Raw genomic sequence first — 19,072 nt, forward strand, 5'->3', positions numbered from 1 at the left:
TGCCTTTGTCAGGCAAAATAAAAAAGAAAGAGAAAGAAACGTGGTCGGAGGAGGCAGCCCTGAGGCCTGGTTAACAAAGTCAAACCTTTTTCCATTTCAATGGCAACCTCTTTATTCAGCATGCTCAACTGCCTACCTAGCCTACCTCACCAGACAATTAGTGTTTGCATACATTTGAAACGAAAGGCCCAAAAAAAAAATGAAATGAAAAATTGAAAAAGTGAAACAGTTGGCATGCTTTCGGCACCCTCCTGTTTCTGCCAAATTGTGTGTCTCTGAATTTCCACGCCTGCAGGAGCAGAGCTGGAAATGGTTGGCCTGCTGTTCACACGGAACCTTTGATGTCCATGTTTCTGAGAACTCTATCCATCTCCATCTCTTTTCTTTTCTCTCTCTCACTTTCCATCTCTCCCTCTCTCTCTCTCTTTCTCTTGTCTCTCTCCATTTTCTCTCTTGCTCTCCATCTCGCTTTCTCTCCATCTCTCGCTCTCTCCATCTCTCTCTCCCTCTCTCTCCATCCCTCCCTCTCCTCAGTCGATAGCGCCCACACTAATTAGCCACTAATTGGCTAATTACAGCGTTGGCCGGCATGGAGATACTGACACGAGCCGACTGACAAAAAAAGACATCTTGAAGTTGCTCAAGCCATGTAGAGCAAACTGAAGGAGTTACAGGGCTGTGATTGGCAAGGGACAAAATAAAAACTGTGAGCTACACAGAGGACATTGTGTGCTTAGAGTTTCCTGTGGTGGCAGTGTTTTTTACAGTTACATTTTTAAGGTTAGAAAACTCCAGATAGATCAAATGCATCTCAGGATTAATCAAAGGCATCTCATTCTCGGCCATTTCCTTTATAGATGTGTAATAACGTCAGAGACGGCTGAAAGGTTCCATGTGATGTATTATGCATCAGTCAGAAGGGTGATTGATTGACATGGGCCTTGATGAATGATCATAAGCACCTTCATGCCAAAACGCTGATGACTGCTGGGTCAGTGCAAGCAGCCTCAGCAGCAACAACGTACTTCCAAAAAACAAGAATGTCAGAGGATCAACTTCAACTGACAGCAGTCTGAAAGCTAAAAACAACAAGTTTGGACACAGTGATGCAGTCATTGCTACATCTCTTCTTGTTCATCCCAGTATTGGTCCAAGTATTGCAATGACCCCGTCTGTGTCTGTCTGTTCGCAGTATGTTTCTTTCGTCTGGGTCCTCAGTTCACCTCTGTTTGTTCACTGTGTAAGACTGTTTGAGTTTTTGTTTGAGGAACCTTCAGTACACATCACGCTAGATAAAGACAAACGTGAACACACACACACACACACACACACACTGGCAGCCCATCATTGGTCTCATTGGTGTCACCGGTCCAGAAGGTTATCTCTCACTTCAGTGTGTGTGTGTGTGTGTGTGTGTGTGTGTGTGTGTGTGTGTGTGTGTGTGTGGTGAGTGACTCAGCTTGGAGGAAAGAGTAGTGATGTTGATGGCATCTTCAGACGGTGAGTCAGGGGTGGAGGTGTGAGCAGCGTGCTATGAATGAGCACCACATCCCTGCACTACTGAGGCTCCTCTCACTTTCAGAGGCCTTCAGATACTTACCCAGTCTCTTAACTCAAGGCAAGTGGAATGGATAAGAGAATTATGGCTTTGTGCTGCCAGTGAGAACATTAGAATAGGATTCTCTGAAGGTTAGTCAGAGATACTCTCTCAAACAGAATGCCATAAAACCACAATACGGGCTGGGCTTACCATCTCATCCATACCGTCTTTCAGTTTTTTGGAACAAATTCTGTAAAGCCTTGGATAATACTGTACAACGAATGGCATTCAAAGTCCAGGGCAGAGTTCGATGACTCGTGATAATAGGGTTTGCTTTCACTTTTGCTTTCCTGACTGAACAACATGTTCTGTGGCAACCTTGTGTGTCGACTTTTAAACGGTCTTTCGGTTCGTTTTCTAGCATTTTGAAGGGGTGTTCCATCAACTAATCAGGGCATAGACCACCACCACTGAACCTCTTTTGACATTCTGAAACAGGCCTTGACTCTTAAACTTGAGCAAACAGGGTATTTCAAGAACCCAGCTCAGTAGTAAAACAGGTTAAGTTAACCTTCAGGTAGTGGTAAATCACCTAATAGAAGAGCCCTGGTGTACTGTACCTTGTCCCGCTCCTTGTCCTTCAGTTTGTCCATACTCCTCTTCAGCCCCTCCTCCAGCAAATCCATGAGCCTCACTGTATCGCCAGAGCGAGTCTTGAACTTCTTCCTGTGATACAGACAGGAGGAGATGGCTGATCTTTGATCATCAGATTCAGAAGACATTTGATGACTTAATTTCCACATTCAGTCCATTACGATTTTTATTTATTTTCTCATTTCAGCAATTATTATCCACCAAATGTCAACTTTACAAGGACTGAAATAATGGGCACATGTTTGAAGAATGAAGACTTGGACAGCACATCTCAAGTATCTTTGATGAGACTAATTAGTCTGCAGAGATCACACTAGACTCAAACTGTAAAGTCTGTGCTCATTTGTCCTTTATAGTGCCGTGAATGTCACTAAAGTGATGAAACAAGCAGATACACGCAGCACACTCAACACACAAACACACACACTCACTTGTCCTCTCCAAGCACCACTCCGAAGCCAGCATGTTCCACCCGTGTTACTTTGGGGTCGTACCATCCGATCATCCGTGCAGCGGCAAACACGACCGAAAAGTGGATCCCCTGTAGACACACGAACACACACGCATACGCACACACACGAACACACACACACGCACGCACGCACGCACGCACGCACGCACGCACACACGCACGCACACGCACACGCACACACACACGCACACACGCACACACACGCACACACACGCACACACACGCACACACACGCACACACACGCACACACACGCACGCACACACGCACATGCACGAACACGCGCACGCACACACACACACACACACACGAACACACTTCTTTTATTAAGTTGAATCAGCTAATATGGCTTTAAATGTCACAGTCTCCACATGTTTTAGCATCATCAGCTATGTTAGAAGTCACACTGACTGAGCACACCGTGTAAGGACTAATTGCACCCATGTCACTGGCAAAAGGTGACACCGTCTTCCCAGGGAAGTGAAGGCCGCCAAAGTAAAGCTGTCAGAGAGAGAAATATCTAGCAACTTAATCCCCTATTTTCGATGTGGCATTTGGAAATCTCCTCAGGCACAGAGCCTATAAACACAGCCCAGACACCCAGACTCATAACAATCTTTGACAAGTTTCACATACAAAATATTATGCCTATATGCTTTAAAAAAGTAAACTTTCTATTAAATGAGAAAATGTTTCCACTAACATAAGCAGTGACATCTGCTTTGGCAGGATCCTAGACACACTAATACTGTCTGCTTGCTATTCCAAATGCATGATATTCTCAGACAATATCTGAGTAAAGAAGATTCAATACAAGTGCCACACCTATGGCACTAATCTGGTAATGAAGTTATTAGACAGAAAAAAAGAAAAAAAATGAAATGACATAAAATGCTAGGAAGACCACAGACAATAAATGCAGAAGTAGTTTGTGAGACAGACACTTGTGCCGCCTTCAAGACATGTCGGAAGGTCGGAAAGACCAAAAACTTCTGACTTTCAACTTCTAAGGTTAAAAAGGTACACTGTGTGAGATTTTTAGTTGTTTATTTCCAGAATTCATGCTACCCATTCACTAATGTTACCTTTTTCATGAATACTTACCACCACCATCAAATTCTAAGTATTCATTATGACTGGAAAGAATGCATTATTCATACATGAAAAGGGGGATCTTGTCGTCCGCCATTTTGAATTTCCAGAAATAGCCATTTTTAGCTGCAAAAATGACTGTACTTGGGCCATACTAGACAATATTAGTTTATTACTTTGTAAACTTTCATTAAAATATCACATTTTCCAATAGGCAACCCAGTTTCAATGAGCAGCATAGTTGCAGTACCTTTTTTGACCATTTCCTGCACAGAGTACCTTTAAAGCTATTTTTCTTGAGCACAAGGACTGGATTCGAAACTTCACGACCACACTGAAAACAGCATTGTAATCAGCCAATGCCACACACGCACGCACGCACCTGTCCACTGTCTGTAACGTAGATGATGATGTCAGCCTTCTCCTGGAAGAGGCGCTGGCGCAGGGCGGCCAGGTCGGAGGTGTCATACGTGTAGCCTCCGTCTGACTTTACCACGGTCAGAGGAATAGACTGGCCCGGGGCAAACACCACCTTCCTGCCCTCGTCCATCTCCACAAAACCTGGGGAGAAACGGGGTAACAACACAGAGAGGATGAAAAGGGACATAAGGGGCTTGAGGAACCAAATGTCATTCCAGGTCCAAGAAGTAGTCCAGTTGGTGTTAACTTAAATAACGTCTTTCAAGCTCCACACAGTAATTCAGCTGGTTATTACCTCCGCCAAGGAGGTTATGTTTTCGATCGTGTTGGTTTGTTTGATAAATTAGTGAAATCGTCGAAATGTCGAAATTTTAATCGTAATTTAATCGTGGCAATAGTGACCTACCTTTGAGAGCGTCCTTGAAGACAGAACATATTGACAGGCTGGTATTTCTGCACAGAAATCTGTCCACCTAAGTTTCATGCTATTGCCTTTACATAATTATTACAATTAATTTTATTTTGCTCATCCCGTATATAATTCATTCTTGGTTATATTTCATCTTGTTATAATTTTTTTTAAAAATCTGTGAAATTCAATAATCGTGATTAATAATCATGATTACGATTTTGACCAAAATAATCATGATTATGATTTTTTCAATAATCGTGCAGCCCTACTAGAAATGACAAAAGGAACAAGTGATTAAATATTGGTGGTGATCAGGATCCAGATTTTTTCCCCAGAAAGATTCTTCACCATTGTGCGATAGGGTGAATTTTGAAATTGAAATTTCTAACTTGTAAAAACTTGGGGTGCAACATAGACAAATGTTTTAGCAAACAGCTCCCTTGGCGGAGGCCTGCACCCTCTCAGTGCATTTCCAGTTATAACCAGAGGCGATTCCTCATTGAGTACAAGGGAGGCGCCGCCTCCTGTCCAAAATCACGGAGAATAGTATGTAAACTAATGCTTTACACGACTTAATAACATTGCTATTTCAGACCCAGCTCCATATAAAATGCATGTGCTCAACTTAGAGATGAAACCAATCTGTAATAAGATCCTGAGGCTCGCACAAGTTTTTTTTTTCCGCTCATGACAACGCAAGCGAGTCGAGTCTCAATGGACTTCAATGGCATGTGGAATTGTACGCTTTTTCAATGGCAAAATGCTAAACGGTCATTGGCTATTGCCGTGAACATTTTTTTGATTTTGAGACTGAGCCTCACTGGGAGTGAATGGAGAAGAGAGAGCGGGGGGGAGGGACCGGAGACTGAGGCTCCGACTTGTGATTGGGTGAACCCCGTGTCAGTAGGCTACAGTAGTTGAAATGCGGATATGTTATTAATTTGACTGAGAAGTTTCGTCGTGGTAACCAGTGAGGAAGCTATTCATTGCGGTGTACTCCAGTTTTGTGTACATATTCTTGTAAACCTAGTGTTGCGAATAAAGTCTTAATAGTGGCACGTCCTTATCCTTTTTAATCTCCCAATTCAAAAGTTGAGGTTGCCTACTTTTTATTAGGGCTAGCTTGCAAGAAAGCTAGAGAGCTATGCAAAATGCCAAGCATTGTGGATTAAATTCTGGCGAATTCCAGTCGTCCTTATGAGGAGAAAATGAATATCAAGGAGCAGAGCAGAGCACTGCCTAATATTGACTTGGTGAAAAAGGTAGGGAAGAACAACCGTTTCTTTTGAGCTTTCATGGTGTCTGATCAACTGGTTAACTGCCAAGTCCCGTTTCCTACCGTGTATTGGCAATGTCTGGTAGCCTAAATAATTAAAGATTTTGCGACCTCTAGTGGTAAGTTAAGCCGTGCACCAAGTAATGAACAACGAAGGCAAACTCACATCATTATGTGGCGGAGGTAGGCCTAATGATAATAATAATAATTTTTTTAAAAATCCCTATTTGAATAGGCTACAAAGGGGATAATGATTAATGATTAACAAATTTGTTTCAACAAGAGTCATTTAGTGTGTGAGGCCATATGTGGCTCAGGACCAATGTAAGATGTGTGTCAAAATTGACCCCCCCCCCCCCCCCCCTTTTTTTTTTGCGTTCTGGACATATTGTAATTGAACAGCCTCCCCTGTTTGACAGACTACCAGCCGCCACTGGTTATAACTAAACTCTGGATAAGTGAGCTGGGTGAATGCTGATCTTCACATAGAACACAATACAAAAGAGAGTAAACTACATCTACATATTTAGGCAGTGCCAGGCACTATGATTGTGTATTTTAGGTTATTCTGGTTTTCTCTCACTTCTATTCCCTTTTTGGGTATTCTGGTTACAATCTTTTGGTAGAGATATTTTAATGATTGGCAGAATAGAGTGCAGTTAAGTAGACTAATATGTGCTGCAATGATTAACCAATGAGACTAACAGATCACATTTTACTATCACCACTCCTTTGAGAACAGTTGCCTTTGCATTTCATAATTCTATTCTGTAAAATTCTTTCTTCTCATATGGCTTCACAGACAATTTGGACACATGCATACCGTTACAAATATCAGACGGTACATACAAAGGCAAACCAACAGCACCCCCCACAGGCACAATTGTGATATAGCAGTTTCCTAAGACCCAAACATTCCACAATACTCATAAGGGAAAGTACAGTAATTGTTTCCCCCAGCACAATCCCTGGAAAAAGATAAAGATTTTGTGCTCTAAGCTGGTGCAGGTCATCTTTTTTACTTTTGTAGTTAATGAATTCTGGTCCATGTCAAAATAAACCAAAAAAATAAACTAACCTCAACTACAAAAAAGCACACATTTCTGTGGCTTCATGACATATTTCAGAGAAAACTGTGCAACATAGCCTTTCCAAAGACGATATTCACACGTATCTGCCACTGGCTCACAAACGAAAACAGTGAAAGTTGTTTCTGACCTTTCTCTTCGAACTCCTTGACCACCTGAGTCATCAGATCCTGGTAGTAGGACTCTCCTCTCTCATACAGGCTGACGTCCAGGCAGTCGTACACCTTCTGGAACTCTACACAACAAACACACACAGGGCTGATTGTGATACTGTGCTTTTACTCTCAGAGGCGTGCACCGTGTGTTGTGCTGTAAATGCCCGCACGCAGATGTGCAGACACGCTCAGACACAGTCAGACACAGGGTTATTTCCATTATTCCCATCCACCCTTGTGCTTGTGAAATAATGATGACATAAGTTTAATTCATTAACTCGAAAAGTGTAATTCAAAGGTCATTTTCTCATTTGCAATTGGGATGCTGAATGGGGAAAAGTCCCCCAAAAGCTGTGGATATGTGGATATTTTTTTCTCCTGGTTGTATTGGTTTTGCATTGGTTTTGGCCTTCCGTTTCCACGTGGCAGATATTTAAAATCCAGGTATAAAAAGCAGGAGAAAAAAATATCCTGTTTAGGGGGCTGAAACGCATTCGTTACAATGAAGGATTTCTTTTTATGCACATGTTGCGTTTACACCTAACAGGAGAAAAAAAAATATCCTGCTACGTGGAAACAGCACCTTAGTATAATGGATTGTATCCACAGGCACACACATACACAGACACACGTTACTACATCTATGCACATACAGCACATTTTATGCACATTGCTTAAAATGTGCTGTATGTGCATAAGATGTGGTAACGTGTGTTGACATTTCAAAGGCTGTATTAACCTTTTACTCTCACTGTACATTTACTGGCAGAAACCTTACACACCTTTCCTGGACACGTCACAGATCAGGTTCCAGCCCTTGATGAAGTCGGGCTCTTTGCTCTGCAGTTTGACCACGCACTGGTAGGCCCTCTTCTTGAAGTCTTGATCCTCATCAAAACGCTTTTTAGACTCCTGAATACATGCGATACAGAGCAGACACAGGATGTGGAAAGTTACTCATAAAACATGAACCCAAAAGGTCTGACACCCGTTATATAGAAACAACCATCCTGAAGGCCAACCAGACATACTTATCGCTTTCTTAATTCTTATTTCATCCAGTCATTTTTGTCTCACATCTATGATGGAGAATGTTGAAATTTGTTGATATTTTTTTTCCACAGCAAGCCTAAATGGTCTAGTTAGTCTGTCACACTGACCTTGTAGAAGGCCTGGAGGTCTCCAATGGGTGGGGAGACGGTGAGGTAGTTGGGGAACTTGTCCTGCAGGTGGGCAATGAGCATGCCGAACTGGGTGCCCCAGTCCCCTACGTGGTTCAGCCTGGGACAACAGAGGACATCGGTTACACATTTTATCATTGTCTGGTGAACCTCAATTTCAATCTTTCGCGCTAATGTCTGTTACATAGATTTTTGGCTTTGGATCAACTTTTGATTGCTGTTGATTTCCTGCCTTCCTCCATGTGTTTGTAAAGGAGGGCAAAACAGTGCACAAAACCTGCATTTCATTCCATCACAGAAGGTAGGCAGAATGGCAGCACTCATGACATAGCCAGCATATGGGGAGCGGGGACAGCAACTTGCCTGAGGTTTGCACTGTGCCAAACTGCTTAAAACCACCCCTTGCTACGACATAACACATGGTACCTCTGGAATTCAAAAGAAATGTTCTAGAACTTCACAGCTGCACTTACCTGAGCACATCGTATCCCAGGAACTCAAAGAGGCGGCACATGCTGTCCCCGATGATGGTGGAGCGCAAGTGGCCCACGTGCATCTCCTTGGCAATGTTGGGCGACGAGAAATCCACAACCACCTAAACAACAAAGTAACAAATATGACACCACATAGTAGTAATCAGAGTCAAAGAGACCCAATTCACAAAGTCGGACAGCCATGAATCTTTGTGTAAATGTCAACATTCAGCCATATTGACATGGGGGGGGAAATGCAGAGGAGCCACTGTTGAAAAAGGAAGCAAAAATCGGATACATATTTGTAACATTCTACTTGTCTCTTGCTGTAGTAGAGCGTGAATCGCTCTTAAACTCCAATGTTATGGCATCATTCCTATTTTATTTACACTTTTCACGTGATATTGCAGGGCCGCGAACAACGCCATTTGAACATTGGTGGGAAAACGTATTTCTAGCACAGGCTCTGCATAGCACACACGTGATTGTGACGACACTCCCGACTTAGTGAATGAAAATGTTGCATATTTTTACTTGGTTACAGCACTAAAGATGAGCAGCATGAAAACACAAGTGCTGTCCACTGATAGAACTGTGATAGGACACAGATTAAAACAAAGTCCTGACTGGTTTGATCAATTGTTAATCTCTCAGATTTTATCATTTTATTTACCGTCACCAAATGGGTTTATTTTCATGCTGGCGGTGGCAAGGTAATTTGTCTGATAACATTTTTTCCCAAGAAGAATTATTAATGGATTTTTAAGGGAAACTTACAAATGGGCCCATAAAGATTTCCAGAAGATTAAGATTTTTGCACGTTTTCTTTTTTTGTTTCCTTCTTTCTTTGCCTTGTTTGTTTAGTTTTAGCTCACCTTCTTCTTGGACTCCAGGGGAGGGGGCTGCACCCCATTGACCAGCAGGTTGGTCAGCAGCTTGGACACGATGGCCTTCCTCAGGTGGACATTAATGAACCCTGGAGATCACATTATATCACATCATTTTACAGAAGGCTCCTCTGGTCTATGTCATCATTTGCCATAAGGGGGGTACTTTCACTTTCACTATCACTAAAGCAAATACTCAGTGCTGTTTCCACGTGTTCAAATCTTGAGTGTGGATTTATTATCCTGACTAATAATCCACTGAATTCTGAAATATGATGCTCAAACTACAAAAAAGTACACATATTAGGGCAACCCACTTGGCCTACATGTAAAAAATATCTTACTTTTATAATTTTACTGGTCACATTTCCAGAATTCTTCCTCTTAGTTTATCTTCAATGACCCATTTCATCCTACTGTATCTACTATGGCCAAAGTCCCTCCCCTAAACCGACATATAGGAGAGATGGCTTACTGCACGACATTTGCTGTACTGACTGTATAACGCTTCCATACATTTCTATGGAAAATTTGTCCTCCAATACAAACACTACAGATTAAGTGGAAGGGAAACGTCATACAAATAAAAGAAGAAGGATACAAGTTGAAAATAAGTTAAAACCAAACATTGAAAGAACTTATAGCACAAGCAGGAGTCCCTCACTCACCTGGGCCTGCGATGTCCGTGCTCTGGATCAGCTCGTTCTCCGGAATATTCTGGACTATCTTCTCCGCAATCTCTCTTGGGTTGGCCTTCACTCCCTTAGCCTTGAGCATCTACAGTACCAAACATCACACAGAGGTTAAGGGAAAGCCATCGGGCCAGATATCTCCGTCCATTCTGAATCATATACAAGTCTTGGACTCTACGTTACAAATATGTTTCACATATTTAGGTACATAAGGTAACATAAGGTACGTATGCAGGGATTAAAGTTTTCCGTCGCTACGACGGATTTCCGTCAGTTGGATTTTCGTTTGGACGGATTTCCGTCCGTATAATTTATGTCAATTAATTTACAATTTTTACTTTCCAACTGAACACAAATCGAGAGCACACCTGGTCATGAGAAGGTGACGAGAGGTGTGTTTGGTGTACGGATTTAGTTATACACTCCACCACTGGTGTGATAGGCCTACAACAGATTCACTCATCAATAGTTTTGAGCCATCCCCGTTCTTCCAAAAAAAAAAAGAAAAAAAGAAGTACAGCACGAGCGGTCAACAATTCGGTGGCGGTGCAGCGCGAGAGACTAAAAAAATAAATAAATAGCCAACATTGTTGCTGATGGCAGAAAAGAAAATACGTGTAATACTATGTCTTTAAAGTGCAATGACAATCGTTAAACGAGTTGGACTGAGATTCCAATATGGGCTAATAATGCATGGAATGCATAGCTGGAAGAAGGTAGGACACGTTTCCATTATCGTTGCACCTGCCGGGGCAGATTGTTAGAAAAAAAGAATAGTGTAGCGTTTGGTAGCCAGGTAACACACAGGATGTAGACAGAAGTTTCCGTTTAATGGAGACTGTTGTTGGCCACAGCCACGCCACATAAAAATAATACAAGTACACAGCTTACCGGTAACCCAACAGTAGTACAGCTGATAAGATCTCTCGCAGTCAACCAGAACTTCCCGCTCCCCTTACTGGAACCCCAACAGTGCCTCGCACACACAAATAGAACAGAACAGAATGATCGAACATGACATATACAACATAGGCAAACCCCAGACTCGCTACACTACCCCCCCGTTACTGAAGTCCTCGTCCCCGAGGACAAAGTCCCTGAACCTTAGCGGCACACGTCTCCTCCGCCGTGGCCGCCCCCGGGGAGTGGCATTGGGAGGTGTGTTACCCCCCCTCTCGACGGGAGGTGTAGATGGGCCGGGGCTTGCTGGCAGGGCTCCGGACCAGGCATTCCCTGGGCTGGCTGCAAGAGGTGTAGAGGGCCAGGGGTTGGCATTCCCTGGGCTGGCTGCAAGAGGTGTAGAGGGACAGGGGTTGGCATTCCCTGGGCTGGCTGCAAGAGGTGTAGAGGGCCAGGGGTTGGCATCCCCTGGGCTGGCCGCAGCAGGTGTAGAGGGCCAGGGGTTGGCATCCCCTGGGCTGGCCGCAGCAGGTGTAGAGGGCCAGGGGTTGGCATCCCCTGGGCTGGCTGCAGGACGTGTAGAAGGCCCAGGGCTCGCAGATGGTGACCCGCTTCCGATGCTCTCCCGGCGGCCAGACGGTCCAGTGGGCGTGGCAGGCCCCGTAGTCCCTCCCGGTGTTGCAGAGCCCCTGTACGGTGCCAGACGGTCCCGGTGGAGCGCTACCTTGCGCCCCCGGGAGGGTAGTTGCACTCGATACACCACCTCCCCCAGACGCTCCAGGATGTGGCACGGCCCCACCCAATGACTGTCCAGTTTGGGGCATCTGCCCCTCTTTCTCTTGGGTGAATATACCCAGACCAGCTCCCCGGCGGTGAAATGGCGCCCCTTTGCTCGCAGGTCATAGTTGCGTTTCTGCCGCACCCCTGCAGCCTGCAGTTGCCTGCGAGCATAAGCGTGCGCAGAGTCCATGCGATCCTGCAGACGCTTGGCATAGGCAGGACCTGCTGGGATGGGCGGAGCGTCCGGGGGTCTCCCGAAAGCCAACTCTGCAGGCGTTCTCAGCTCCCGACCCAGCATGAGGAGGGCAGGTGTACATGCAGAGGACTCCTGGATCGCTGTGCGACACGACAGCAAAACTAGAGGTAAGTGCATATCCCAATCCCTCTGGTGGCTGGAGGTGAGTAGGGATAACTGTTCCCCCAGAGTGCGGTTGAACCTCTCAACTAAACCATCACTCTGAGGGTGGAGGGGTGTGGTGCGGGTCTTTGTGATGCCTAAGCGGGAACACATTGTGGCAAACACCTTCGACTCAAAGTTCCGCCCCTGGTCACTGTGGAGGGATTCTGGGACCCCCAACCGGCTAAACATTCCCCCAAGCAGTGCATCCACTATTGTCTCTGCTTCCTGATCAGGCAGCGCATATGCCTCAGGCCATTTAGTGAAATAGTCCACTGCAGTGAGAATGTAGCGATTCCCTCTCTCTGTGCATGGCAATGGCCCCACTACATCGACCCCCACGCGCTGCATTGGCTCTCCCACAGGAAACTGTTGTAGGTGAGCCCTGGACTGGCCCTGTGGACCCTTGCGAGCAGTGCAGCGGTCAAAGTTCCGGCAAAAGTCCTCCACATCCACCTTCATCCGACCCCAGTAGAAAGCCTGGTGCAGGCGGCGGCGAGTCTTTTTAATCCCAAAGTGCCCCGACCCAGCAGAGCCATGCATGGCGGCCAGGACCATTTTTTGCATTCCCTTGGGCACCACGATCTGCCATCTCCCCTCCCCAGTAGCAGGCTCCACCCATGCCCTCTGGAGAACCCCATCCTGCAACCGTAAGTGTGTGAATTTAGACCACAGCCCTTTAGTCCATGGGGAGAGAGCGGCCACCTCCTCCCACGGGGGTCGCTGCTGTGCCTCCACCCACAACACCACCGGCTGCAGGTCTGGATCATTTCGCTGCCCCTCTGCCCAGTCTGTGCTGTCCACCAACCGCAGCTCCCTGCTCAGCTCACACCGCACGCAGCTCCCCGGCTCCTGACTCAGCTCCTGCTCTCTCTCCTCACGGCGATCGCAGTACCGGCAGCCGTCGGCACTACACGGCCGACGTCGGGAAAGTCCATCGGCATTGCCGTGGCTCACTCCTGCTCGATGGATGACGTTGAACTCATAGCACTGCAGCTCCTCCAGCCAACGCGCCAGCTGCCCCTCTGGCTCTCGGAAGGTCATGAGCCACTGCAGGGAGGCATGGTCAGTGCGCAAGGTGAAGGGACGGCCACACAGGTAGTACTTAAACTGTCGAATCGCAAACACGGTTGCGAGCAGCTCCCTGCGCGTGACACAGTACCTACGCTCTGCTTTGCTCAGGGCCTTGCTGTAGTAGGCGACGACTCTCTCCCCTTCCGGCCACACCTGTGACAGGACAGCCCCGACCCCCACACCACTCGCATCTGTGTCCAGAACAAAGTGCAGGTCAGGCGCCGGGGGTGCCAGGACTGGTGCGCTCATCAGGGACTGCTGCAGTGAGTGAAAAGCTTGGTCACAGTCCTCTGACCAGAAGAATGGCTGGTCTTTTTGCAGGAGTCTGTACAGGGGAGAAGCAATGCAGGAAAAACCCCGCACAAACTTCCTGTAATAGGAAGCCAGTCCCAAAAAACTTTTAAGCGCCCCCTGGTCTGTAGGGGTTGGCCACTCCCGTATGACACTGACCTTGTCCTCTGTGGTGCCGATTCCATCGCCTCCCACACGATGACCCAGGAAGGTCAGCTCCTGTCGCAGCAACCGGCACTTTTCAGGGTGCAGCTTCAGCCCGGCCTCCCGAATCCACGCAGTACCCGTCGCAGTGCTGCCATAGCAGTGTCGAATGAGCTGCCATGGGCTAGGATGTCGTCGAGGAAGACCAGGCATTCAGACCGGGGAACACCTGCCAACACCTTCTCCATAAGGCGCTCAAAGGTAGCGGGGGCATTACACAGTCCAAAGCAGAGCACTTTAAACTGCCACAGCCCATCCCGCGTGCAGAATGCTGTCTTGGCACGCGCCTCCGGAGAGAGTGGGACCTGCCAGTAACCACTCCGGAGATCGAGGGAAGAGAACCAGGAGGACCCCGCCACCAGATCCAGGCACTCGTCGACACGTGGGAGGGGGAAAGAGTCTTTTGTGGTGACAGCATTGAGTCGGCGGTAATCAGCACAGAAACGCCACTGACCTCCCTTCTTTGGCACCATAACCACTGGCGACGCCCAGGGGCTCTCTGACGGCTCGATGACGCCCGCTTGCAGCTTGTGGGACAGCTCCCGGTCGGCTGCCTCCTGTCTGGCCAGTGACAGGCGGCGGGGGCGCTGTCGTATTGGTGCTGCAGTGCCTGTGTTGATGGAGTGTTGCACCAGGGAGGTCTGACCCAGCTCTGTCTCGTCACAGGAAAAGCAGTCATGGAACTCGGTCAACAGCTGCCACAGCTGCTGCTGCTGCTGTGCATCAAGGCCCTCTGCACTCTGTTGCCATACCTCACGCAGTGCTCGCTGTCTTTCCGCCGTCCAGCCTGGTGTAGTTCCACAGCCCTCCGTCTCCGGCGCCGAAGATTGTGGTGTGCTCACAGGGACAGCTGGGCAACCGGCGGCTTGCTCCGCCCCGCACTGCAGTTCACGGGTGGTTCTTTCATCCGTAACCTCCCGGATTCCTAGTTGGGCCTCCCCCACACAGCAGCCGTGGGGTCCTGGTGACAGCGCTATTGCATGGGTATCTAGGGGCCTCATATTAACTACCTGTCCATCACTAAAACTCAGTGTGGCTTTACCCAGGTCTAATTGGCAACCCTTCTCCCGCAAAAAGTCCAGCCCCAAAATACAGGAGTCTTGTACCTCCGCAACCCACACAGTGTGTGTCATAGTCCGCCCCCCAACTGTGACCCTCAGCAGACCCCTCCCCTTCATTGGTGCTAGCTCACCAGTAACAGTACGGAGTTGAACTGCTGTGTGCTCCAGCTGTATTCCCACAGGCACCACTTCAGGCCGCACCACTGTAACTGTAGATCCAGTGTCCACCAAGGCCGTACATGGAACCCCCTCTATGCATATGGGAATATGGCAAAAGTCCGAAATTGAAGTCCTTCCCACCACCACCACTTGTTGCTCCCCATCACAACCGCCCTTTGGGACCTGAGCCCCCTGAATGGGTTGTGCACGGGACATTGTCCTGGGGCCACACAGCGTCCCGCTTACCGTGACCCCATCCCGTTTTCCACAGCTCTAGACAGGGTAGGGCAGTTCCTCTTCAGGTGCCCGGCCCGACCACAGGCCCAGCAGAGGCGCGTCTGGCCCTCCCGCGGTGTGTGCAGGTCCCCGGTGTGATTCCCCTGGCGCCGCCCAGCAGGCAGAGCAAGCCCCCTGATCAGCTCCGTCACCTCATCCACCCACGGTGGTCGTTGGACAGCCTCACACTCTCCAGCTGCTCGGACCAGAGGAGCAGCACCATGCAGCGCAGCGCCCATCACCATCTCCCTCTCCAATGCATATTCCAGTGCCTCATTCAGTGTGCTGGGCCGGGCCAGCTGATTGTGCACACGCAGATCAGGGGGAGAAAGGGCTCTGAGGAACTGATCACGAGCCAATTCAGTCTGCACAGTGTTGGGCATGTGTGCATAAGCCCGCCGGGTGAGCGCCTCAATGTCATTCGCCAGGGCCCTCAGTGACTCTCCTCCTCGCCTCAGACGTCCATGCAGCTCAGACCGCAGGAGCTCGGACCGAAAACATTGCCCAAAGCGCCGCCCTAGCGCCCCGGTAAGCGCACTGTAGTTAGCTCGCTCGCTCGGGTCCAGCAGCAGCAAGCAAGATAAAGCATTGTCCGTCAGGCAAAGTGCGAGCTGAAGTGCCTTCTGCTCATCCGACCAGCCACTCGCACAAGCCAACAACTCGAACTGAGCCTGGAAAGCATCCCAGTCCGCTTTTCCAGTGTATTTGGGAGTCTTAATTCCTACCGGTACGTTCTGTCCCAGGGCGCCGCCATCTTTGTTGACATTCTGGCTCGGCGCGTTGACTGACGTCACCGGTTTGCGAGCTCTGAGGGATTCCGATTGTGCGCGAGGGATAACGTCTCTATTCAGCTCGACCCTACCAGCAGCTGCGAAGTCATGGTTTACCCCAGGAAACCGACTTTGTGCCTCGGAAAATCTCTGTGTGTCTAGTCCTCTCCTCACCACCGGCGTACAGTGAGGGTAATCGTCAGCTTCCTCCTCCACTTTGATAATCACACTGTCCATCATCACCGCAGCAACGGGAAGCTAACAGATGCTAGCTATCGAAACACAGACAGCTGACCGAGACAAGATAACCAACCGAAGTTTTCTTCTGACACCAGTGTAGCGTTTGGTAGCCAGGGAACACACAGGATGTAGACAGAAGTGTCCGTTTAATGGAGACTGTTGTTGGCCACAGCCACGCCACATAAAAATAATACAAGTACACCGCTTACCGGTAACCCAACAGTAGTACAGCTGATAAGATCTCTCGCAGTCAACACAGAACTTCCCGCTCCCCTTACTGGAACCCCAACAGTGCCTCGCACACACAAATAGAATAGAACAGAATGATCGAACATGACATACACAACATAGGCAAACCCCAGACTCGCTACACTACTTTACTTCGACTGCGCATGATGTCTTTTTCATGAAGGGTTTGCCTTTTAAGCATTGTGGCTTTTACTAACATTATTCATAGCCCCAATGGGACGGATATCATTGGCAGCTAGCTAGGATACCATGCGTTTCATCCTCAAAGTTTAGCGCGTTTGACTGGCTGCGTAAAAGGGGGGGCTATGATAGAACTAGCTCTAGTTGTCTTTCTGACAACGGATACTTTACTGTCTCATCTGTAATCATAGCAGATTAACTTTGTTGTTGCCGATATATATTCAAGAAATAAGTTAAAAATGGGTTGCATTTTACAGGAGTCACTGTTGCTATCCCAGGCAGAGCCAATATTTTATGCCACGTCTTGTTCTGGGAAGCAGTGTTCTGATGGGTGGACTCATATGGTCGATAAATGCCGTTTCGATGTTTGTTTCACTTTCAAGGCTTGTTGTAGGCTATTGTGTGATGCTATTTTTGCTAACTGGAATAGTGTGCCGCAACAGTTGTGTGTGTGCTTGTTTTTGAGTGGCTCAACGTCTGTGCCCATCTTCTCGGACTATGCGTTTCAGTGTTTCCCACAGAAATTTTGGAAACTATGGGGGCAGCCGGGATTTTTTTTTCCGGGGGGGGTGGGGGTCTTTTCACGCGGGCCTTGGGGGGGGGGGGGGGATTGGTGTATTCACGCAGTGTAAATGCAAAATGGCAAAACAATGAGTACAGTATGACATTGGCGCATGGAGAAACTATAGGCCTAGGCCTACATTTCAGCCATTTATATTTTGAGAAAATAACATTTTACCCATGATATTAGTAGTAAGCTTACATTGTCATTTATATTTTTTTAAATGCAGTACAGTGAATCATTCGCTTCTTGTTTCATTCGTCCCTCATGCAGGGGTCTATGTAATGAAAAAATAAATAAAACAAAATATGAGCAGAGATAAGAATTTAAGAGTAGTATACTGTGAAATTGTTAACGCATAGACAAAAAGGGTCTAAGAGGGTAGGCTGTGCCTTTTCCCCACACACACATAGGCGTACACATTCTACATGAGGGGTGCTGGTCACAGGGCCAGTTTTTCAAAATTCCTCCCATTAAAAGGGCTGAACAACATATTACACATTTATGTCTATATTCACATTCATTACACATTCATTTCTATATGCAGCCCGATGTCTCCTCTGCCGTGTCAATGAAGGCCTGTCACCTAACTCATTACAACTGTAAAACAAAGCCTGGGGAGTGTTAGTAAACTCATCCCAACTGTCCCTTCTCTGAAGGTTTTTTTTTTTTATTGCTCCCAAACCCAAGTTAACTACAACAACTTGACTAGGCTTTTGATCCCTCTGTCTTTCAAGCACTTGTGGTTTTCTCTATAGGATGTATTTACTCCAGGAGAAAAATGCGAAGGAAATCGTAATTCAAATCGTTTTTAACAAAAACGGAAATCGTAAAAAAAAAAAAAAAAAATAAAAAAAAAAAAAAAAAAATTTTTTTTTTTTTTTTTTTTTTTACATTTTCGAAACTATGGCGGCCAAATTTAAACTATGGCGGGCCGCCATAGTTTCCTCAATGTATGGGAAACACTGCGTTTCGTTTGAGTTCAGTTATTTGCGCACTCAGGGCTGATGCGTGGGCGATTTGCCTTGATTCGAGTGGAAAGTTGCGCGACAAGCTTGGGAAAGTGTGTTACTTTTGTTAAACGATAGACGTCTGACTGTGACTGTGTTGTGTCTGCGTGCGTCGTGTCAGCTTGTATGAGAGAACACTAGTGCGTGCAGGAATCGGGGACGTTTTTTATATCAATGGTAAGCGTGTGCCTGGCACCGCACATCGAGAGGCAAAAAAGTAGCCATAGGTTTTCAAAATGGTAGAACACAGAGGCAGACTACCGCACCCTGTTTGTAAACGTCAACAAGTTGTTTGTAACAGGATGAATAGTGAATTTGTGAAAAACATACAAATAACCAACAACTAGTTTTCTCCCTCTGATTGCTATGACCACAGTGCATTGTTTTTTAAATATCAGAAATACAACTGCAAGCAATGCGCACCAGTGCTTTCACCAGAACAGTGTTTGCCCATTCTGATGTGAAAGACAAAATATACCGGTAGCCTGCTACTACTACAACAACAACAAAAACCATAATGAGATCACTGTATCAACGCATTGCAATTCCAAGTCAATAATTCTGTGAGATCAGCTACC

General features: G+C 47.0%; 1 protein-coding gene across 1 annotated transcript in view; it reads right to left on the reverse strand.

The window, feature by feature from the left end:
- The window catches only part of rars1 (arginyl-tRNA synthetase 1), a 37,184-nt gene that overhangs the window by 13,276 nt on the left and 4,836 nt on the right, over positions 1-19,072 (reverse strand). The window contains exons 4-12 of the mRNA XM_063203666.1: positions 10,318-10,426; positions 9,638-9,738; positions 8,763-8,884; positions 8,269-8,389; positions 7,891-8,020; positions 7,084-7,188; positions 4,140-4,318; positions 2,626-2,735; positions 2,161-2,266 (exon numbers count right to left, since the gene is read on the reverse strand). Of these exons, the coding sequence (XP_063059736.1) occupies positions 2,161-2,266; positions 2,626-2,735; positions 4,140-4,318; positions 7,084-7,188; positions 7,891-8,020; positions 8,269-8,389; positions 8,763-8,884; positions 9,638-9,738; positions 10,318-10,426 (1,083 nt within the window). The remainder of the gene's footprint in view (positions 1-2,160; positions 2,267-2,625; positions 2,736-4,139; positions 4,319-7,083; positions 7,189-7,890; positions 8,021-8,268; positions 8,390-8,762; positions 8,885-9,637; positions 9,739-10,317; positions 10,427-19,072) is intronic.

This window comes from Engraulis encrasicolus, chromosome 7 (genome assembly GCF_034702125.1).
Source record: "Engraulis encrasicolus isolate BLACKSEA-1 chromosome 7, IST_EnEncr_1.0, whole genome shotgun sequence".
In the NCBI taxonomy this organism is placed as follows: domain Eukaryota; kingdom Metazoa; phylum Chordata; class Actinopteri; order Clupeiformes; family Engraulidae; genus Engraulis; species Engraulis encrasicolus.